Source organism: Genypterus blacodes, unplaced genomic scaffold, assembly GCF_046128005.1.
Source record: "Genypterus blacodes isolate CSIRO-AG114 ecotype Tasmania unplaced genomic scaffold, CSIRO-AGI_Gbla_v1 ptg000063l_1, whole genome shotgun sequence".
NCBI classification, from domain to species: Eukaryota; Metazoa; Chordata; class Actinopteri; order Ophidiiformes; family Ophidiidae; genus Genypterus; species Genypterus blacodes.
In genome coordinates this window covers 1,149,522-1,172,568 of record NW_027466875.1, presented here as the reverse complement: position 1 = coordinate 1,172,568, position 23,047 = coordinate 1,149,522, and the positions used below count along the sequence as shown (strand labels likewise).

At 45.0% G+C, this 23,047-nt stretch overlaps 3 protein-coding genes across 3 annotated transcripts; 2 read left to right on the top strand and 1 right to left on the bottom strand.

Moving 5' to 3' along the window:
• The first annotated feature begins 4 nt into the window (after window positions 1-4).
• Window positions 5-11,005, top strand: sphk2 (sphingosine kinase 2). The gene is made up of 8 exons (XM_076154599.1): window positions 5-220; window positions 1,863-3,393; window positions 5,000-5,149; window positions 5,248-5,342; window positions 5,575-5,690; window positions 6,250-6,453; window positions 6,553-8,113; window positions 8,483-11,005. Exons 2-8 carry the CDS (start codon window positions 2,931-2,933, stop codon window positions 8,543-8,545), a joined length of 2,652 nt encoding a protein of 883 aa, XP_076010714.1. The 5' UTR covers window positions 5-220; window positions 1,863-2,930; the 3' UTR covers window positions 8,546-11,005.
• A 434-nt stretch (window positions 11,006-11,439) lies between these two features.
• cyth2 (cytohesin 2) lies at window positions 11,440-18,239 on the top strand. The gene is made up of 12 exons (XM_076154803.1): window positions 11,440-11,617; window positions 12,898-13,048; window positions 13,392-13,458; window positions 13,539-13,657; window positions 13,747-13,827; window positions 14,216-14,328; window positions 14,593-14,741; window positions 14,847-14,958; window positions 15,690-15,766; window positions 15,918-15,989; window positions 16,076-16,230; window positions 16,383-18,239. The coding sequence occupies exons 1-12, from the start codon at window positions 11,551-11,553 to the stop codon at window positions 16,468-16,470; spliced, it is 1,251 nt and encodes a 416-aa protein (XP_076010918.1). The 5' UTR covers window positions 11,440-11,550; the 3' UTR covers window positions 16,471-18,239.
• Window positions 18,240-19,826: 1,587 nt separating this feature from the next.
• On the bottom strand, window positions 19,827-22,835 carry LOC143003875 (neuronal pentraxin-2). Its single transcript, XM_076154633.1, has 5 exons — window positions 22,188-22,835; window positions 21,160-21,631; window positions 20,727-20,980; window positions 20,209-20,388; window positions 19,827-20,036 (listed from the first exon to the last, which is right to left on the bottom strand). Exons 1-5 carry the CDS (start codon window positions 22,833-22,835, stop codon window positions 19,827-19,829), a joined length of 1,764 nt encoding a protein of 587 aa, XP_076010748.1.
• Window positions 22,836-23,047: the final 212 nt, after the last annotated feature.

Sequence of the window (23,047 nt, the reverse complement as noted above, 5' to 3'; positions counted from 1 at the left end):
CAGCATACCTCGGTGAAGGCCGGTAGTTGGTGGAGGAGCGCTGCTGGCCTGTCAATGATTGGAGAATGTGGGTGGGTGTTCCACTGTTTTCTTATCGCCATTGGATTTCCTCTGCGCCGCTCAAAGCCGCTGCTGAGCGTCCAGCCCCGGACACTTCCTGCACCGAGCCGCCGCTTTCACATCAACACTTTGTGTCGTCGTGAGGAGGAGACAAGATGAGGTAATCTGGATTTTTAACCATTTTCGATCAATTTTATCATTCGTCCGTAATCTCCTGGTTCCTTTAGGCTAAAACTAGACAAATTTAATCTAAACCCGCCGTTCTCTCGTTAGATCTAAACTGTTTCCAGAGAACATTGGCTCATCTCACCGTGAATCAACGCTTGATCCAGATACATGACTCAATACATTGATAAGCATTAAGAGTGATCGTGATGAGATGTAGCATATTTGTGTTTGCGGAGCCTGGAACAGCAAGTTGTCAACTTAAGCTCCACGTTCACCAGCAACCCGCTAGCCTGAGCTAACCACTTTACTGGACTGACGCCGCAGTCTCAGCCGGAGCTAACGTGTGCGATCGCTTTCATTCACGCGTTAGGATTTGTTCCTAACCACCTCTAAAGCATTTGGTTCCTGCATCTCGGAGCTCTAGTCAAACTACCCATAGTTTGACTGTATTGTAACTGATTAATATAGTTTGGTGAGATGGCTAACCGAGGCAGCAGTTTGTCAACAAGCTAGCTAACGCCCAGGTGACATCGGGTAAAGTCTAAACTCAGTTTGTGTCTCTGGCTGTCAGATGGAGTCAAATATCAAAAACCTGTAAATAGAAATTGTCTATTTTTCGAACTTCAAAGTGCAAGATGTATTTCTCCACAACAGTCCAAAATCTCTCAGTAACCTCATTGTGTGTGAGACACAATTAGCCAGCTGATATTTTGTCTCCGCCCTGCATTTCAAGGACGCGAGGTGCAACAATGGGCATCAGCAAAGTTAAAAAAAAAAAAAAAAGTCTTATCAGATCAGGACATCGGACAACTATTGATTTTGTCTACAGCACGGCTTTCATAACGTTTCCTGGCCATTTAAATACTTGAGAGACTTGAGTGTCCCTCCTCTGTTTCCTGCAGAGATGTGACTGGTTTATTAATGTACGTAATAGTCCAGAAAGTGGACTTTGACGGACAAATTCTCAGGTCCAAAGTCTAATGTCAGCTATTACTGAAATGGGTGCAATAAGCTTTCATATTGATTTGTTTATATTGTATTAAAACAGCACCAAATTACATCATAAATAGCATGAAAAGCATTAGAAACTGTGTTAAGACAAACATATGTTCTCAAAAATGTCAGCAATCCCCAGTTGTTTCAATACACTTCATATTTCTTCATATTGTGTGATTGAAACACTTGGAGCTTGTAAGTGTGTTACAGCGTATCCATTGTGAAACCGCTGAAGTCCATTGTGATTCACACCTTCAATTTGCAAAGCTTGTAATACTTTTTTGCCTTTGTGGACAAAATCCACAATTTTGTCAAAAATCACTTCTGCTCATTCTCATGCAACCTTTCATCCACACTGTGGTGTCAAAGACGGGTGAGGATGTGTGACTCTGAGTCATCATGTAAGCAAAGACGAAGGCCAAGGGGCACAATGGATCCACTGTTGCTTCACACTGCAGGCATAATCTCTTCCTCTTATCAATACAGTCCTGCTCTGTACTTGTTCTTCAAGTATTGTCAGATTATTGGGTTGACACGTGACACGCCCCTCTTCGTCTCCTCATGTTATCTCCTTGCAAATTCCTATTTAATTAAAGGTGGTTCCAATTACGGTGTGTCTTTCTTCTTTTGTCTCACAGGATCACAGGCCTCTGGCAGGGAACGTGAGGCTTGGCTCAAGGGGCATTACCATGACATAAACTAAGGATCCACCTGGAACTGTCTCCTTGTTTGTCTTTTGTTTTGTTTGTGTTTTTGTTTTGTGTCGTCCAGTCTCTACCTGTTGTACCTAATATTCGCCCTCTGGTTTTTGAAGAACAGATGATGGAATTATATAGTATAGGATTACTTGTGTGGATGAAACTTTAACGTATCACACTACTGTTCAGAGGACGAGCTCGGTCGCTCCTCTTATCTGCCTCCTATATAACACTGACGTTAAAGATAGCAACGGAATTGTCTCGGCTGCTCTTCTTTCTGTGGCATTAATTATATCTCAACCAGCACTTACCATGCAGTTTATTCCACAAATGTTTTTTCAGTGTTTAATTTAATTGCTGTAGCCTCCTTGTTGAAGCAGGGAGTTTTATTTGTTTATTTGACTTAATTTGTTTTATAATTTAAAGAGTCTTTAATGTGGAGTAGCTGCCTAGCTGCCCCATATTGTTATGATTACAATAGTTTTGAATTGTAATTTTCTAACTATGAACTTTATGAAGAACACTCTTGTTTAATGACTGGTCTCATACTGGAGAAGATGACCTTCTAGTCTCCTCACCTTTTTTATTGTCTGTCCTCTTCGTCACTCTGTTTGGGACACAGACTGGTGTTTATCGTTTCCTGTCATCACTGCCCCAAACAGAAGCGCCCCTTTAAACTGGACAATGTTTTTTGCTTTCAGAGGAAGTGGTCTTTCTAATATGGACAGATGGGAACAGAAACTCACATCTGTTATCTGTGATGTTGTCTTGTCTTGAATTCAAGCACTGAAGATGAAGCATAGTTTTAAGGTTTCAGGGATAAATCTCTCTTATCCATTCAGACTAATAGCAGTTAACACTGAAATTCAGAGGCATTTTGAGTTTTCCCTGCAAACTCTGAAGAACTGCCCACGTGAAGGAAACACTACAGCATAGAGAACATCTCACCCCTAGACTGAATTTTCGTACACTACCTTCTTGGACTTACCCCCCTCAAAAGAATCGGCCATGCGATCTCCTGATCCGTCCTCGCCGTCCCCAGCAGAGGCCCTCCTTCACGGCCAGTTTGCCAGCTGGGGATCAGGCAGTAACAGTAACAATAACAGCTGCCCCAACAGCCCTGGTGGTCCGGGCGGCCTGTCCCCTGCCGTCTCCCCTACCCCGGCTCCGGCCTCCAACTATGCCTTGACCCTGACCCACGCTCACATACATATCCAGCGCCTGTCACCACGGCCGGGTAAAGAAGCCCGTCTCCTGCTGCCATTATCAGAGCTGGTGGGATGTAGCTGCCCTCGTGCCCCCGCGCCTGCTCTCCTGGTGCTGTACTGGTACCCCCCGGGCAAGCGGCGGAAAGGGGTGTCCCGGCGCAGGCAGGTGAGGGCCTACCTGGCAGAGACCAGGCCGGAAGCCGAGAGGTGGTCGGCTGCTGTGCAGTGTCTACTCAGAGGGGTGACTGTCACTGCTGAAACAGGTGAGTGTGTCTGCCATGTTTGGGTGATTGATTGTGTATTGGTTTTGCCTAGAAGTACCAAGTCATCAAATCTTTCATGTTTTACCCTTTTAACTAAATCACTTTGATATTAATACAGAAATTGCAAGGGGATTTTTATTCAGTACAGTGACTTTGCACTATTTTTAGTGGTTGTATCATATTTGCAAGAAAAGGCATCTAATGGCATTGTTTGGATTTTCTTTGTTTATAAATCTGTCTTATTCTTGTAGTTGACTGCATGAAACCACCATGTTGTCCCTTGCCACCTTGATTTATCCCTCCTTTGTTCTGTAAATGTTGGCTAATTATAGCTTATTGTCAATGTGACCCCTAGATGCCCACGACCTTTTTGTGTATACAGCCTATTTTATCAGGAAGGGCAGCATTTGGGTTCATCTAGAAGAGAACAAAAGGGAATTTGTGATAGACGCTCAAAGAATGAGGGAGTTATTCCAGATTATTTTGGCAATATATTCTTTTGTTTCTTTCGTGATAACATTGTTTATTTGTCTAAAAGCTCTTTTTCTCTTTGTCCATATCTGTTCTGCACACATGGTCTGTATCATTGGGTGTCAAATGTAGAGAGGATAGAGCCGCTGCAGCTTCCCTCCCCTCTCCATGCTCCCGTATCCCCCTGTAGCCAAACAGATAGCCAGGCCACGCACACTGTTTACTCTGTCTGCTTGGCTTTTTCACACCACTGCCCAATGTGGCCACGCTTCACACACTGTCTGCCAGCATCTCCAATCTTTTCCTTGCCTCTTTCCTGCCTTTTAGACATTATCGTAAATGCCCCAATTCCGTCTAATCTGTGTAGCATTTGTTTCTTCAGTCTTAACACATTACGTCATGTTTCCTTCCCCCCAGCGTTGATACTGCTGTGTGTATCAGTTGTTTTGTCTTTCCCCTACACTTTTGTTTTTTCCTTGTCTGCTATTTCCTCATACATACTTGTATTTCATGCTGTTTGTCACCCTTGTCTTTCTGCTCCACTTTGCTCACACAGTCTGTATTCATCTCTAATATCTCTGTTTACTCTCCCACCATATCTGCGTCTGAAACCCTTTTGCTGTGTCATTTCGGTTCAGCGTTATGACAGCGGTTTGTTACATAATCCAGCATTATCTGACGAGGGCATAATTTCACCACCTTCTGCACCTTTGAGTTCCATAAATAAAACTTACTGATGGCAGATTTTCCCTCCTATGCTTCATACCTGTGGCAGTAATGAGTACACTACAAAAGCCTCCCTGCACCATCACCCGACTCATTTCTCTGCAAACCAGTCTAGTTTTCTTCCCCACTTTGTTCTCTAGTTCTCTAGAATGTTCTGCATTTTTCCTTCACCAGTGACTTTTAAGTGATTAGTAGACACTGAAGCAACACCCCTGTGTAGTGTGATCTACATCCTGTGAAATCACATAGTTCAGTGCCCTCAGAGTTCAGGGTTGGGTTACAGTGATGACAGCTTAGCTTACATCCCACTTGGCTACTTCTATTAACAGTGAGACTAGTTCCTTTCTTTGTTCTGGATAAAAGCAGCGTGTGTATTTATAAATCAATGCTCTTACTTTTCTTCCTATAGAATTTTCAAGAAGTCTGCTACCTCGTCCCAGGCGACTACTGCTATTGGTCAACCCTTTCAGTGGCAGAGGCCAGGCCATGCAGTGGTGTCAGACCCACATTCTACCAATGATCAGAGAGGCGAACATCAGCTACAACCTTATACAGACAGGTAACACACTGCCACCAGAGACAACCTCATCAGATTACATGAAACCTATAAATAACCAATGTTAAACCGATGGGACTGACCGATCTCTGTCTTCTCAGAGCGTCAGAACCATGCCAGGGAGCTTATCAGGGAGATATCACTCCCAGAGTGGGACGGCATCATCATCGTGTCTGGAGACGGCCTGCTGCATGAGGTGTGTGAAGCCTTAAGATGGAATGTGCATTTTCAGCAATTTATTATTAAACTATTATTTAATTAATTTAATGGATTACTCATGAACATCCCCAGCTGGTAGACTAAGTGGGCACCATTTAATGTAGGTGGTCGGCTCAGAGGAGACATCTGGAGAAGCAGAGTGGAGATATTTGTTGTCTGTATATGAGCGTGTAAACCTCAAATGTGTAAATGTGCTTTGTGTCATGCAGGTAGTTAATGGGCTGATGGAGCGTCCAGACTGGGAACAAGCAATAAAAACACCTGTTGGCATTCTGCCCTGTGGCTCTGGGAATGCACTGGCCGGCTCCATCAACCACCATGCAGGGTAAGCGTGCCTCTGCAACGCCAGGATTGCAACACTGGGGCTCGTCTTTCAAATGAACAAGCTCTGGCATCCATGCTGGGATTTGTCAGCTGATTTACATTTTCCTCAGTGTGAAAACTGAGAAACAAAAGCAATAAACACTAATCAAAGTTAATCTGAAGGATATGTGTGTGTGTTGTGCATATATCCTGCAGTCTTGCATCTTTATATTCAGTTTGCTGATGATCTATGCTGTTATGTTTATTTGTTATTGTGTACCAATGGATAAATCGTTTAAGATTTAATTTAAAATAGATAATGGGCTTTTTTTATGCCAAAACTAAACTTCTAATCTATGAATGTCGAATCGATGCAGTAAAGACAAAGAAAAACACCATTCTAATCTCACAGGTTGTTTAAATTACACCTTGCCCTCAAATAAAAGGGCACTTTGTCGTTGTTGTTGTTGTCTTGACTTGGTTATCTAGACCTACATATCTCCTGGGTAGATAAGGGACTCTGTAGACCTGCTGTTTCAGAGGGGAGATGGTTTTAAGTTCTTTTGTTTTATCTCCCTCAGGTATGACATGTGCCTTCGGGAGCCCCTCCTTTTGAACTGCTGCTTTTTGCTGTGTCGAGGCGGTGTCCGCCCCATGGACCTGGTCTCTGTGACAACCAGCCCCGCTCCTCCCAACAGCGGGCGCTCATCAGCACCCAGAAGACTGTTCTCTTTCCTCTCCGTCGCTTGGGGCTTTGTGTCAGATGTGGACATTGAGAGTGAGAGGTGTGTGTTTGTGTATGAGGCATTACAAGAACGTCCAATGTTGGTTTGTCTGCCTATAACTCTACACGACCATAATGTAACTCAACTCTACAATTTCAGATATCGTGGTCTGGGTTCAGCTCGCTTCACCCTCGGCACCCTGGTGCGCATTGCCTCTCTGCGATCCTACAAGGGTCGTCTGTCCTACCTGCCACCCTCTATTGTCCCTACGTCACCAGACCTCACACCTCCTCCTCAGAGGAGGCCCCTCTCCCGGAGTATCACTGAAGGCCTGGAGGGCTTCTGCCGAACCCCGATCCATCGCACCTGCTCTGACATGGGCATCAGCGAACAGAGAAGCCTGCGTAAGGGTGAAGGAGAGAGGGAACGAGAGGACAGGCAGAGAGAAAGGGAGAGGAGAAGAGAAAGGGCCAGGGGTGGAGGAACCGGGGTGGTGAGGGCAAGCAGCCTGGCGGAGGACAGAGAGAGGGAACAGGAGGGGGAGATTGAGATGGAAGCAGAGGAGGAGAGGTCAGGGACGAGCTCCGAATCAAATGAAAGGTTGGCAGGGATCAAGGACGAAAGAGAAGATGAGGGAACAGTAGAGCAGGACTCCAGTGAGATGGAGGAGGAAGACAGCCGGAAAGATGAGGGAGGCAGTGGCGGTTCTGTAGAAATGGAGGGAGTGATGCGTGCAAAAGAGCACAGAGGCGGCTATGGGCCAGAGCCTGAAGAGGATGCAGAGGGTTGCTTCAATTACCCAGATGGCCTTCGAGAAGCCAGACAGGCAATACGAAAGAATTCAGCCCCTTCAAGCCAGATAGCCAATGCCCTCTTCAACCAGCCTCTCAGTCAGGAGGCTGACCCTGACTCTGGCACTTCATATGGGGTAGAGGACATGGATCTTAATGGTGCTTACTTACAGAGCGATCCCTACCCGATGGACATTGCTCGTGAAAGGTCTCTCACTATCTCCTCTCCCTTTCGCCACTCACCGTTCTCGTACAAGCCCAAAGCCTTGGACCAGAACCAGAACGCCACACGACCAAGGCCCCTCTCCCTGCTCCAACACTCCCACTCAAACTCTCTCCCCCCGAAACTGCCCTCCCTCTCTCTCTCCCTTTCTCCTACACCCCCTTCGTCCCCTTCCTGTGCTTCTCCGCACTCGTCATCCTACCTCGTTCCTCGTCCAAACACCCCAAATTCCACCTCGCCGTCACCCTCTTTACGCACACCGTCCTCATCGTTTAACTTTGACATTACTGAGCCAGCTGGACCCCTTAAGAACCGTCCTTTTTTTTCACTGCCACCAAATGTCCCCAGGGATGATTTGCTACCCCCCCTTGACCAACCCCTGCCCACCAGAGACTGGGTCACCATAGAGGGGGACTTTGTCCTGGTGTTGGCCCTTTATCAATCCCACCTTGGGGCTGACCTCCATGCTGCGCCTCAGGCTAGGTTTGATGACGGGCTGATCCACCTGACGTTTGTGCGGGCAGGTATCTCCAGAACCACTCTACTGAGACTTTTCTTCGCCATGGAAAGAGGAACCCACCACACTGTCAGCTCGCCGTATGTGAGCCATGTTTCTTGCCGGGCCTTCAGGCTGCAGCCGCTGTCTGCACGGGGAACGCTCACAGTGGACGGAGAACTGGTGCCATATGGGCCACTTCAAGCACAGGTCAGAAAGAGGATCGACTGTGATCGTTGTTGACTGTACATGTAATGCACAGCTGTGATCTGTTTTGTCTTTATAATTCACTGAGTAGAGCATGGACATTAAGGTCGCCTCAATTAAGGGCCTCAATAAGTAAAGTTGATCAGTTAAAACATGAATTATGTCATACACCTTATACTCTATATGTGACAAGAAACAAATCTGCATGTTTGGTTTACCACTGTCTTAAGTTGCCCACTAATAAGGAGATACATGTGCTGTGAGGCTGGAGGGAGGAGATTGTGTCTGTACACTACAGTTACCATAGAATTAATCAGTAACTATGAGAAATCAGTCTTATTCATGTTTTTGCAATCTGTCACTGTTTTACAGGTTCATCCTGGTTTGGCTCGTCTCATCGTTGGCGACTCCGGAGTGAAGATTACCAGATTCTGACCAGAGTTGGGTTGAGTTGATTGACAGATGCAGCACTGTGCTGCGTTATGTAACCTTTGTTGCCATCCTCTGCTCAGAGAGAAATGAGCACTGAGAGACTAAAATAGCCTGGATCCCAGAAACTGCTTTTCTGGGGTTTATTGAAAGGGATCACCCATCGAGCCATGCATCATTGGAGCACGACCGTAGGGATTAATATCAAATTTGAAATGGATGAAAATGCGCCTCAATGCACAGCTGTTGGATTACGCTCAGTGTAGCCTGATAGCATGTAAACCGCACAGTTGGAAAATAAGAGGGAAGAACAATCGAATGTTTTTGGAATATTTTGTGCAGATAGTGCATGTGTTGGATGTATACATTGTAGTATGCATGCAGAAAAGCACTACCTGATTTTTGCCTTACAATTATACGAGAGAAATCAGAACTAAATCATGGAAGGTTCTTCCTAAACATGCAATGAACTAATTGAGATTCACATGGGCCAAAAATCATGCTAGTGGTCCTTTGGCTCCACATCCGCCCCCCTCCCACCCCTGATCTATCAGTATGAAAAACTCCATCCCTTAAAATAATGCCTTATCCACCACTGGAGAGTACAGTTGCTGTGACTTTGCCCTTTCTTACTTTATTATAATGCGTCTAAATACATCTAAACTCTATCAACGTATCCGTCCACTACGTTACAGCAAAGATAAGTCTATATACTAAGAAATAATGGTAGAAACACAGTACTGCTGTCTTTAAGCACGCTACTCTCCACTGTCACGAATCAGTGGACAGTTATGTGGATATAAATAATGTTTGATGATCATGATGTTCATGTAGTGTGAGACAGTGTAGAGCCACAACACAAAGATCAAGTTTGTATGGTCATTACATGAGTCGGAGCAATGGAACTGTTGAACGGTGACCATTCCTGATATTTTTGCATAATCTGCCTGTGTTTCTGAGCAAATGGATGCATGATGTCAATGATATCGCACTTATTACTTTGCAGCATATTGAACATAAAATTGTCTGAACAAAGCAAACCTCTTGGTCAGTGGTTTTAGACTGTTCTTTTCCAAGGAGTCTTTCAACATCACACACGTTAACCCTCTGCACTATTTTCTAGGAAGTTTGTAAGTGTAATTAGGGGACGTTACATGCCTCCATTGTTATGCCATTTATTGAGTGCAATAATGAGTTGGAGCAGCACAGAAAGTCACAACACCTGAATGGTGCTGTTACTTTTTAGTTAAAAAGGAGTAATACCAAATCAGATACATTGTCTTAATACATAGTATAGAGAACATATTTCACAAATTCTGAATGAATTGAATGTATATTTGGATCACTTGTGGTGTAGGGTTGTCCAATTACAATGAAATCTTTCAGCAACTGTAAATTCCATCCAAACTACAAATTCAAATGGAAATAATGTCAAACATTACAGTCATTCTGTTGCTATAAGTGGTGGATCTAACTCTTTTTGGGGACTTTAAGAAAATATTTTGGAAATGTAATTCTTTCAAATGAGGATGATCCCCTCAGCTAATGAACGCAGCAGACGCTGCAACCCTTACTAAGAACAATGTCAGATGATTCATGGGACGAACATGTTTTAATGTTTAGAATAAAACCTGCTATAGTACTTGGAGAGGACGAATATTACAGTTAGCGCACACATTGCATCAGTAAGACCGCCTGAAGACAGCTTTGACGAGCATGCTGTATGTCCTCATTTTGTCTGGACAAATCAATGCCTGTAGATTCTAGCAGTTGATCCTTAGCGTGACAAGTGAAATGTTTGCTCACCAGGCTGTTACTCTGCTTATTTACGGGAGCAAAATGCAGCTGCTTTACCACACGTACACTGTGCTTAAACATCTACAAAATGTGAGTAGAAGATTATGAGGCCAGTCAGGTAAAAGAAGATCTATGTACACTTTGAATGGATTATTTGTCAAATTCATTCATTCAATTCAATTGAGACTAGTTCTGACAGTTCACCCTGTGTAACATTTTGTCATCTATGGCCTCATCTTGAACCGTGGTGTTTTAGACCATTTCTGATATGACAAAGTTGGGTGTAACCTCATTGATAATACAAGTAAGATGTCTGTAATAGACTGCCTGTAATGAAACTGTAATTACTAAAACGATCAAATATATACACCTATATTGTGCTGTTAATAGTTATATATTATTTGGAATAAATTTAACTTGATAAGTTTGTCTCAAGAAAATCTTCAGCTGTGCATTTGCAATTGTGTCTCTTTTCATACGTACATGTCCGGTCTGAGCAGCTGGTCATGTGATATGAAGTAAGGGAAGTTGCTTTTATCAGCAGCATTCTTTAGATATCTAATGGCATTGTTTTACCACGACCTAGCTGCTATAGCAAACATAGATTAAAGGAACATTGTACACAATTTTAACAAGTCACATTACGCTAATAAACAAGGAGATAAATAACTTTGTGTAACGGAAAGTTTCAATCTTTTCCATGAAGTTGCTCCTTCTATCATCAAACCTTTCCTCCATCTCTTCTTTTCCATTATTACAAACGACCGATGGCTGCAAATCCATCCGTTGGATACTTTTTTAACATACATTTGTTAATATATTTTCTGCTTGTAAAAAAATAATGACATTTTTAATAAGCAGACTCTGTGCTAATTATCAGATAAAACTAAAAAGAATTTGAGAAAGTTTCATAAAGCTTTGAGTATAATCATTCTGGGGCTTTTACTGTATATTATTGAATCTGGAATATATGAATAGACACACCAAAACCTCTATTTCTACAAGACAATTTTATGTTTGTATCTGATCTAAAAATAGTGATAGTATTCTGAAAGGAAATGACCGGAAGTGGTTGCCTGTGAATCCAGACGGCTCTTCCGGTGTCGCTAGCCTCTTTGTCTACGGCCCGATCCTCGACACCAGGCACTGTGGTCCATTTGTTTCCCTGTAGTTTGAGGATATATTTACATATATCCATAATTTTCTGATATTGAATGACAGTCGACTCTGAAATATTTATGCCTAAAAGTAAAGCGCCGAAAATGGATGACCTGGACTACAGTAAGTGGGCTTGTTGCGGGGCTATTTGCATAAACTCTCCCTGGCTAATGGTAGCTCGTTGTGTTAGGTTTGCATACAAGTAGCTCCGTTTATCTTGCTGAGTTGTGATACATGTCGTTCCGAAAGAATGGATATTAATTGCGTACAACTTCCAAACGCAATGCATGTAATTCGCTCAATGTAAGCGTGATGTAGTGTCGCCAGTTTACAACACCGAGTTAGCGTCGCTGCTAACGCTAGGAACACTGCCGGGCACCACACGCCCTTACCTGCTGCTCCTATAAACTATGTCGGCATCGCCTCATTCTGTCGGAACCCGGCCGCCTTTTGTCATCGGTGCCTGGCCCGGAGTCTAAACGCTGATCAGAGCCCGTGGGCGTGGCAGAGTAAACACTCGGCTGAGAGCTGTGGGGATCGTGAACCACACTGCGGCACCAAACACTCTACCTGTCTCAACCAACCACTCAACTAATCTCTTGAGAAAGTAATGTAATGACGTAATGACCAAACAAACAGATGCGTCCCGGTCCACAGAACACCTCAACTATAATCAATGCGATGATGATATTATATCTCGTTCTCTAATAACATCATAGATATTAAACATGTCAATCGAATCAGCTGTGTGCTTGATCACAAAGACTCATTCAATGTCTGTGATCGTCTTAAAATATAAAAAGAAAATCCACCTCTTGTCTGTGTCCCATGTGAGGAAATGGTCTGTTTTCAGTGCTTCTGCAGCGATTGATCTTATTTGCAGTGATTGCTGATGATTATTGTTGGCGACTGCTCTTAAAGAATGAATTCAGACTAGAGAGAAATCCTTTTGAACCTTTTATCAAATCAGTTCAGTATGTGGGAGATGGTATTTCAATGGATCTTTAATATTAAGTTGATCCACTGTCAGGCTGTTTGATCTTAATGAGTTGTTTTTCTTGGTTCTTGGTCACATATTTGTTTTTTTTAAACCATGGGACTGAATTACAACACAACTAATGACCAGTGTTGATCTCCCATACATTTTCACTTATACACAATCCACTGACCGGTTCTCAGTGTTTTCCCTAGGTTGCTGGGTGTAACAGGGAGAAGCTAGTTAATGAGCTAGTTAATGAGCATGTTCTACATCTAAAAATGTAGAACATGATTGATCTGTATATTTGCTGGGTGCAGTAGTTAATAGGTTTCCTGGGTGTCCCTTCCCTGTGCTGTGACCCACTTTGTGGATGTGCAGCAGCAGCAGCAACAGCAGCAGTAGTAATAAAGTTCTGTCTCTTCAGTCCCAGTAGACCTGAGCCCAGAGGAGCGCTCTGAGCTGGAGGACATCCGTAGGAGGAAGGGCGTCCTGCTGCAGGAGATCCAGAGGCTCAGGGAAGAACTACGAGAGGCCCTTTTAGAAGTGGAGGGCCTGGAGACCAGCACAGAGGGCAGGTGAGAAGAAAAGGCAGAGTTAGCACACATGCAAGCTACAAAAATGGGTTCCCATCCCAGAAGAGGCACTGCATAGGGCTTTGATTACTGCAGCCTGCACCAGGTCACTGACTTGTCAAGTTCTACACAAAACCCCTTTAAAGACACTCGCGAGACAGCATTGCCTCTAGTAGCATTGTGACGCGTGTTCCTGGTTTGTGTCTTCCCATTTTGACTCAAAGCTCTCTTGTCTGGTGCGGATGTCATTAACCGGTGATCCATGGTTACATGATGGAGACAGGATGTTACTGCTGCTAAAAGTATTCTTACTCAAATTCATACTCGTACATTTTCCCCTTTACAGTAAAACTCTACAGAAAAGTCGACATGTGGCGATGGGAAGGAAGAAATTCAACATGGACCCTAAGAAGGTGAGGCTCTTTACTGAAGCTGTACCTGTGTGTCATGTCTGTGTTGGCTGTGAGGTGACCGATGCTTTGTGGCTCTGCAGGGCATCGTGTTTCTGGTGGAGAACGAGCTGCTCAGACACACTCAAGAGGACATCGCTCAGTTCCTCTACAAAGGAGAAGGTCTCAATAAGACCGCCATAGGAGATTATCTAGGAGAAAGGTGCCGGCTCTCGTCACATGTTGTCTGGGTTTCTCCTTCTGTGTCTTCCCTTTGTAACCCAGCTGTTTCTCTCTCTTTCTCTACTGCAGGGATGAATTCAACCTCAAAGTTCTTCAGGCTTTTGTTGACCTCCATGAGTTCACTGATCTCAACCTGGTTCAAGCTCTCAGGTAAACTGTGTGTGTGTGTGTGTGTGTGTGTGTGTGTGTGTGTGTGTGTGTGTGTGTGTGTGTGTGTGTGTGTGTGTGTGTGTGTGTGTGTGTGTGTGTGTGTGTGTGTGTGTGTGTGTGTGTGTGTGTGTGTGTGTGTGTGTGTGTGTGTGTGTGTGTGTGTGTGTGTGTGTGTGTGTGTGATGGCGCCTATAACCACAGAAACTAGACAAAAACTCATCAGTAGTGCCTCTTTGTAGTGAGAGACAGAGAGAGCGAGAGAGAGAGAGAGGAAATGATGCAAGAAGGCATTAGAGAGTGTTTTTCCCTTTGTTGTGTACTTGAGAGTGCCATGGCTGCAGTGTTTGTTCTGCCAGACTCTGACTAAACTCTGACCTCTGTCCTGCAGACAGTTCCTGTGGAGTTTCCGTTTGCCCGGCGAAGCCCAGAAAATAGACAGAATGATGGAGGCCTTCGCTCAGAGATACTGTCACTGCAACCCTGGAGTCTTCCAAAGCACCGGTATACACACACACACACACACACACACACACACACACACACACACACACACACACACACACACACACACACACACACACACAAGCTCAAGCCACCAAAAACTTACTGTAGGGTAGTAATCCTTAAAAATCCTGATGTTTGACATATTCTGAGGCGAATGAAGCAGTTTTTCAAAGCTTTTCCTTGTGTCCTATTGTATTTTGTGGATCGTGTAGAACACATCTCATAAGTGGTGCGTTCTATCGTGTTCTTCTCCTTTCCCAGACACGTGTTATGTGCTGTCGTTTGCCATCATCATGCTGAACACCAGCCTCCATAACCCCAATGTGAGGGACAAGCCTGGATTGGACCGCTTCATCTCCATGAACCGAGGCATCAACGAGGGGGGGGACCTGCCTGAGGACCTGCTCAGGGTACGAGCAGCTCCACACTCATCTTCTTCATGGACTCCAACAACTCTTCTAATGAGAACAAAGTGATTTTGTTTGCATACTTCATTGCCACGTCCTTTATTTCAGAACCTCTATGACAGCATTAAGAACGAGCCCTTCAAGATCCCAGAGGATGACGGCAACGACCTGACGCACACCTTCTTTAACCCCGACAGGGAGGGCTGGCTCCTCAAACTGGGTGAGATGATGCCTGCCTGGCCCCAATGTTTGCTGGAGATCAGTGACTTAAACTAGACGAGTGTTTAAAGCAAACACAGCGACTTACAACTCCAGGCTGTGGATGACACAGCTGGATGCCGTGTGTGTGTGTGTGTGTGGGTGTGTCCCTTTGAGAATATATGTGCTGTTCTGCTGCTGTACTCTCCTGTGGCTTTGTGCTGTGATCTCCATGTGCTTCTGTCTCTGAGGTTTTGCTGAAACTTTGCCTCTGATTGCATCGTCAGCACACTGTTGTGGCATGAGACCTTTGCCATAGCAACAACCACAGACTCATAACACTCACTGTCTTGCGTCATGGCAGCCCAAAGATCTGATTTTCTTCTGCATGCCGGGAACTGAAATCTAAGTGTCTGTGACTAATAAAATCTCCTTCCTCTCTTCCTCCCTTGTCTCTCTGTCTCTCTCCCTCTCTCCCTCTCTCTCTCTCTCTCGTCCACTCTGCCTGTAAATCCTCTGGTCCCTTGTGTCTCTGCTTCTTACCTGCGATTTCCACCCTCCTCTACCGCCGCTGCTTGTTTTCTCAGGAGGTATGTACTTGCCGAGTTGTTGTCGTCAAATTGTTGTTGAATAGTTTGCCACGCCGTCAGTGGAAAGAATGTGCGGAGTACAATGCCCAAACTTGGCCCCCATCACATCCCTTTTCCTCTCTCTTTCTCTCTCTCTCTCGTCACTGCTTTGTCCCTGTTGCAGGGGGGCGAGTGAAAACATGGAAACGGCGATGGTTCATTCTCACAGATAATTGCCTCTACTACTTTGAGTACACCACAGTAAGTGTGTGAGCCTGGGATTGATCATATGACTCAGTGTTAAGCTTCCTGTGGTGCATGATACACACAGTAGTGGATAAACAGCACGACATAGGCACCATGATTGATACTTCTGGCACTAATATGCTCTCATTGTGTGTTTCACCAACAGGATAAGGAGCCACGAGGTATCATTCCTTTGGAGAACCTCAGCATCCGCGAGGTAGAAGACCCAAGGAAACCAGTAAGTCTGTTTCTGATTAGAAAGCTTTCAGTGTTTGTTGAGTTATAAACGGATTTCTATGAGATTCCTTGCCTCTTTCTGAACAGAATTGCTTCGAGCTGTACATCCCCAACAACCGTGGTCAGCTGATTAAAGCGTGTAAGACCGAGGCTGACGGGAGAGTAGTGGAAGGCAACCATATGGTGTACCGCATATCGGCCCCCACCCCCGAGGAGAAGGACGAATGGATCCACAGCATTAAGTATGTAACCGGGGTGAAACCACAAGGATGCTCTCCAAACATGCCGGAAAGATGATTCATGTCTCATATTTTTCCGGTCAGATTGAAAAATGCTTCTCTTTCTTCTCTTTCTTCTTTCTTTCCTTCCTCTTTGGTTCTTGTCCTTTGTCCAGGTCTGCTGTCAGCGTGGATCCCTTCTATGAAATGCTGGCTGCCAGGAAGAAGCGTATATCCCTGAAGAAGAAGGAGGAGCAACCTTAGATAATTCCCTCTATTTGTCCTTTCCTCCTTTGTCCCTTTCATGTCTCATTCCAACACGGGACACATTTTTGTCTCCACTCCTGCTCGTAGGTTTTGTCCTCCCTCCCCTCGTCCCTCTCTCCTCTGCCGGACTCCTCGCTCTCTTGTCTGTCAGACTTTAGGGAGCCAGACTCAGAGTGGAAACCTCACTCTTCCTAGCTGCTCTGTTATTTTTTACTTCTTACACTACAGCTATAATGATATATACAGTAAGAGCACACACACACACACACACACACACACACACACACACACACACACACACACACACACACACACGCCTGTTCAGCATTTTCATTAACTGTGAAATTGAGGCCATGTTCACACTGATGTGAATGATTAGAAAGCACGATGTCGTCCTGGTCCGGCCTTTCCTCCACTGGGCCGTCACCATCTCATCGTTAAAGTTGATGGATGGAAAACACAAAGACAGCAAGTGAGCTGCATTATTAGATAACAGCCAATGAACATTCCATTTGTGCGTTTAATTCCTCCCTCTTGTCTCTCTTAAAGGTAACAAATAGACACTGATGGACACACACACTCGGTAAACACACATACAAGTATCGACCTCTCCATTAATAATGAAGTATATTAATCGATTGCTAAGTATTTGAGTGCAGTGACGGCCCAACACTGGGTCTTGTGTTATAGTGAGGCACAGGGACATGAACGCCGTCAGGTTTTTATAATCGTCTCCTTATATGTGGACGTGGCCTTCTTCAGGGTAGCAAGCAGCTGAAGTCTTCTCCCACATGCTGATGGCTCCTCAGTGGTCCAAAGAGTTTGTGTTTCTTCCTCGTGCTTTTCCCCGGACAAAATGTGAATTCACTTCTGGAACAGCGATGCGTTTCGTTTGCTTTCCGTCGATGCTGGTCAGAGAGAGTTGAGGAATCGGGGCGAGGTCACGCTTACTGAGATGTGCTCCGGTCTTATCTATGATGATACAGGTTAGAATGTGCACACCGCCCATTACAGAAGTCACACACGTCTCTCACACTGTAAGCATCGTGTGAGCAGAATGTCCATTACTGTTGATATTTACACCGGTCGATTTCGCCAAGTCACTGTTGGGTTTAGCTTCATGTATGAGCAATAGTAGAGTCAAGAGCTGTGGTACGTAACTGAAGGCTTATTATGAGTCACTTATAACACTAGAGGTAATGTAATGGACAGACACATCATTTTCTACTACTACCACCACTACAGAACTGGGTGAACAGCCTCCTCTTCCTCACTGGTAATAACTGTGTTAAACTGGTCTGCTGTAGTGAGTTTCAAACCAATATAAAGGCAGCTCATCACCTTGTACACTTTTTTGTAAATAGATGTTAGCAAATTTGTTTACAACACACATAGAAATGATTTAATTTATTCCTTATGTTTTGTTAAATCTGATTTTTGTACGAGCTACTGTAGGACTGCATGTTGATAACCTGAGGCGTCAGGCGTAGGTACTGATGACTCACAGATTCACTTTGATTTGGAAACTTTAGTGTTCCCTGTTGACTGGCTGCTGCGTTTATGTCATGTGTAAAGGATCTAGTGATTACTTTAGATAAGAAGAAGAAGAGTTTGAGCTGTTTGAAGTCTGATTACGACCCCGCTGGTTGATTAGTGAATCAGACTGAGGAAAGCACAAGCAGTAATCAGTATTACAGTCTGTTGAAGCTCCACCAGGATTTGTTTCCTTCATCTACTAAAGATATACAAAGCTGATTTTTTTTTTTTTTTAAAGATAAAACAGCAAGGAACACTAATTTACCTTTGATTCATTATGTTGTAGTCAAAGTCATTCAAATGGAATGAATCCAGAACAAAGTTAGATTTGTGCCTAGTGACCCTATGGCTAGTTCATTATTTGTAATAGTTTGATGAATTAACATTGTCCGATGTTAGGAGAGATGGCAGCGCTACAATAATTACTACTGCACTTTATCAATATTAGCATTTTGGAATTCAAATGCTGTTACTTTGACTGACAAAACTGCTCTGTAGCTCCCTCTATTGGTGATCAAATACTGCTGTATACTGAAGCAGGCATTATGAACTTAACTTGATTTGTTCCCCCCCCCCCCCCCCCCCCCCCCACCCCCGATGAAGCTCATTGTGCATGAAGGTGAATGTGATCCGATTGTAGAGGTAGGCCTTGCTACAGATCAATGATTGCCTTTTATTCTCCCTCCTCTTTCCTTATCACCAAACTGACAGTGGCCTAATGTTGTAGTTCAGCGTTGGTGTGTCTGTGTGCTGCCGTCACACGGACTCTGGGGTATTCTTGAAGTGCTGAGTTGCCAAACACTGCTGTGACAGCGAACTGACACTGAAACCGGGCCTCTGTTTTCTTGTATTCCAGGACCTCCACTTTCAGAAATTGTCTTTATTTTGTATTTATTTATTTTTATTTACTGTGAGCCGACAAAGGATAGATCATCTGTAAATGTAGCAAAAAGGAAACCGTGACACACTGGTGCCAGTAGACTACTGTATAACAATAAAAAGTCAACAGAGGTGATTGATTGGTGTCTTTATCCGTCTAGACTTCTCTGTCCAAAGTTGCTTTCATGTCCTTGATAATCGACGCACAGCTGATAAACATAACGCCATGTCAGAGGAATGAAAGGCGAGGATGCATCTTTTCATACATTTTAATTGGATTTCTATGACATGTTCAACTAATGCAAGGGTATGTAAGGGGTTAAGATTTAAAAATTCACAATACAATGATAAATGTACAATCAAGGCCAGATGAAATGACGAGAAACAAAGTTAAAATGACTATTACAAGAAATCGCACACAGTTACAGCTTCTTATTAGACAAAAGTCAAATCAATAGTTTAAAGAAGCATTGCTGAGACATCATCACGCCAAGCAGAGGCTGTAAAACACTACATTCAGCCCAACAGGCAGAATGTCTCCAAATAAAACAATCTGATCAATATGTTAAGATAACAAAGGTCAAACACTAATTCTACAGTTTCTTTGGTAAATTAGCTGTATGTCCCATGGAAACATAAGAGAATCCAGAGTGGAAATTGATCTGCTGCCACATGTCTATCAATATCTCTTCCTTTCACTAAATCTCACTTCACCATACTTCAGATTATTAGAGAACCTACACATTTTTAATGACAATATGTCACATATGTCTGATTACATTAAAACCCAAGAAAATGGGCCAAGACCATACAACAAAAACAAATGCAACCATAAATACTAACATTTTACTGGCGTCGGTTCAGAGTGCAGAGTTCAGTGTTGGAGATAAACAGTCTTTGTATGTTGTCCAACATCTTCAATAGTGTTCAGAAGCCTCTCAGTGACAGGGGTCAAAGGGGAACTTAGCCACGCCGCCGTGAAGCTCCACCTCACTTTCAGACCAGGTGATGACGTCCCCGGTGAGGTGGCTGCCACAGGAGGCCAGGCTGTAAATGTCATCGTGGCTCAGGACCTGTGACCACATGTGCAGGTCTGCTATCTCACCCACAAACGACTGAGTAGCATCAAACCGGCCTCCGAGGACGTCCTGATGAAGAGAAAATGGAAGTCAAAGCAAGTCCCTGGACATTATTAGAGACCCTAACTAAAATATGTTCTCCAACTGATTCATGTGTGCCCCATCAAAGTCCCCTGAACCCTACATAAGGACATTTGGGGGACATTCTGTGGATGTTCTCCCTAACTCCCTGTGTCTTTACCTGCTCCTGTCCCAGGATGAAGACCCCTCCAGGTTTGATGGGATGCCAGGCAGACAGGTTCATCCCAGACCCCCTCTGCACCCCATCCTGGAAGGCCTCCCACTGGCCGTCCCGCGTTGACCACGTCACACACACATGGTGCCACTTCCCGTCACTCAAAGACAGAGGCAGCGTCACCGCCTGTGGACAGGATGGTGAAGACGGTGAGGCACCAATTTAAGCATGAAATGTGTTTTATTGTTTGCAGGACAAAGAAGAGCAGCATGGGATTTACATTAGACAAATAGAGGCCTCAATCATTTTATGCTCTCACTACAGGTTTAGTGCCTTGCTCGAGGACAACATTAATCTCCAAATGTTAGAAAAGCTGTCAAAAAGCTGTCGGCTCTTCATCGACTCCTCTAAACTCACTCCTCTTATTATAACAAGCGTTTAGGAGCAGCTCAGCCAGCAGGGGGAGACAAAGGTTTAGAGTTGAGCACTGAGGAGCAAACGTGAAAACCAAAAATGTCACCCACCTGGTCATCAACCAGCAGCTCTATGGGATTGTCCCCCCACTCGATGAGCACCAGTTCGTTAACCTGTCCAGGTGCAGAGTAAGAGAATGGCGTCCCCAGCCCAGGCCCCGCCCCCGCCTTGATCCAAAGACACAAGGTCAGAGCGAAGATCTCATGAAGCAGGGTCCTCTTTGCCCGCCCGTACATGTAGTTTGTTCTCATTGGGAAGCTGATCTGGAAGGCATCGGGACTTTTGGGTTGGTTCCTGCTGGAACCTGTTGGTGAAGAACGACATCAGAGTTTTGCAGGGGAGCTCCAGAAGATAATGAAGGAAAGAGTCTATCCATTAAACATATAAGAGAAGTAGGACCACTGACACTTCTTTAACAGATACAACCTCACTGAGAGCTGTTGTGAATAATGAGTGACATCATCATTTCATGTGACTGTTTACCTGCGTGGTGCAGCTGGTTAAGCATCATCTCCAGTTTATTGGAACGGAACCCTGTACGGGAATCTGGTGCCCGGTATCCCGTGTTACCATGACTGTCTGCTTTGTTATGCTGGTCATAGTCATGGTTGTCATGGCTACCATCCATATCATGGTGGTCATGGCCATCGTCACTATCATGGTGGTCATTGTCATCATTACGATGATCAGTGTAGTTCTCGTTGTCCCTGTGGTTGTCATCATGTCTGTCATTGTGGTCGTCGTGGTGATCGTCGTGGTGATCGTCGTGGCGATTGTCGTGGTGATTGTCATGGTGATCGTCATGGTGGTCTTGGTGGCTGCTCTGGTCCTCGTGGTTGTCTGGGCTGCTGAGGGAGGCAGTGTTGTGGTTCAGCTGATTCTCCATATCGCTGATCTTCCTCTGCAGGAGCTCCTTCAGGGAGCCGGTGTAGGTAGTGGAGCCGTTTTTCTTGTGCTGTGGGAGGTCACAGAGTAAAAGTCTCAGTCCCTCTGCATCCTGCTGCCTTCATCAGAGCTGCTTCATGTAAACATGTTCATGTAACTTCTAAAAACATATAACTTGAAGAAATCAGCTAGTGGCAGGGGTGGGAGTGGGGTGGGGGTGGGGTGTTCTTATCAGCACCCACTTAGATTTCATCATTATGAGGCCTGTCCTCATTGTGAATGTGTCCTCCTGTCTCTCCTTCCCGGGTAATCCAGGCTTTGTGCTGATGTGTGTCCTGATTACCAGTCTGTCAAGGCAGATCATGATCACTGCTGCTGATCCTAGACCTGAACCCCCCACCCCTACCCCCACACAGATCATGACATCTGCCTGTGATCACCATCCAACAATGTGTCAGGGAGTGCAGGACCAAAATGTAACCTTCTAAAATGAATTTACTTCTGGTTTACACCCCAAAAATCATTGATCTGTGACTGTGTTCAGTTGTTGGTGCTCACTGGGACTTCCCATCTGAATTGAGGTGTTTTCTTTCTCTCTACAGTTTGTGTGCTGGTCTGGTGCTCACCTGCAGGTTCTCCAGTCTCTCCTTTAGCACCTGCAGCATCCTCTCCGTGTGCAGCGGGGATGATGTTGTGTCCTCTGGCGCTGTGTGTTTGTCCTTCCCCTGGTTGCTGCTGCTGCTTTGCCCATCAGGTCGTTGGCCCCCTACAGGGTGGTGGTGCAGCGGGTCTGGTAAGAGGTTGTTGTTTCCATGGCGACCTTGCTGGTTGCTATAGTGCCCATTGTCAGTGTAGATATGAGGACTGCCCAATCCCACTGTACCGTGGCGTTCCTCATGAGGCGCCGTGCCCCGTCTGAAGCCCTCGCACAGGTTCAGCTTGGCGGTCAGCTCTCTGATGGTCTCCCTCTGGTCTAGGATGGTCTCTTTCTGTTGGACAAGGCTCTCTCTGAGGTGGAGGATGGTGGCTTTGGCCTCTTCACTCGCTCCCCACCAGCCAGCAGGAGGGGGGCTTTGATATCCTGGTCCGCTGGTCCCTGCTGCTCCCGCGCCTGGCCCAGTTGGGAAGCAGGCGGGGTCTGCATCCACTGGAATAGGGACGCATACAAAGCGTGTGTTCGCTCCAAAGTCATGGTCAGACCCTGAACTCGCAGAGGAAGGGAGCAGGAGTGAGAGTGAGGAAAACACAACAAGGAACACGGACAGGTTCCTCATGTTCTCCACAGTTCAGTCTCACTTCAGAGTGTGTGAAGGCGGCGCTGATGTGTTTGCTGTTGTTGTCGTGACATCAGAGGGAAAGACAACCGAGATCTCCATTCACTTATGAGTCACATTTCCTCCTCGTCACATAAAGCTGCAAAACACAACATTGTATATTAAAAATGGACATAAAGAGGACACAACAGTATGAGCCATGATGATGTAAT

Excerpts from the sequence above, each read along its gene's own strand:
- LOC143003875 (XM_076154633.1), bottom strand. The coding sequence starts at position 22,835 with ATGAGGAACCTGTCCGTGTTCCTTGTTGTGTTTTCCTCACTCTCACTC. Across the intron at positions 21,632-22,187 it reads AGAGACTGGAGAACCTGCAG|CACAAGAAAAACGGCTCCAC; the intron begins GTGAGCACCAGA and ends GACCTCCCACAG. Across the intron at positions 20,981-21,159 it reads TAACCAGCTGCACCACGCAG|GTTCCAGCAGGAACCAACCC; the intron begins GTAAACAGTCAC and ends CTTCACCAACAG.
- sphk2 (XM_076154599.1), top strand. The coding sequence starts at position 2,931 with ATGCGATCTCCTGATCCGTCCTCGCCGTCCCCAGCAGAGGCCCTCCTT. Across the intron at positions 3,394-4,999 it reads GACTGTCACTGCTGAAACAG|AATTTTCAAGAAGTCTGCTA; the intron begins GTGAGTGTGTCT and ends TTCTTCCTATAG. Across the intron at positions 8,114-8,482 it reads ATGGGCCACTTCAAGCACAG|GTTCATCCTGGTTTGGCTCG; the intron begins GTCAGAAAGAGG and ends ACTGTTTTACAG.
- cyth2 (XM_076154803.1), top strand. The coding sequence starts at position 11,551 with ATGACAGTCGACTCTGAAATATTTATGCCTAAAAGTAAAGCGCCGAAA. Across the intron at positions 13,658-13,746 it reads GGAGATTATCTAGGAGAAAG|GGATGAATTCAACCTCAAAG; the intron begins GTGCCGGCTCTC and ends TCTCTACTGCAG. Across the intron at positions 14,742-14,846 it reads TGCCTGAGGACCTGCTCAGG|AACCTCTATGACAGCATTAA; the intron begins GTACGAGCAGCT and ends CCTTTATTTCAG.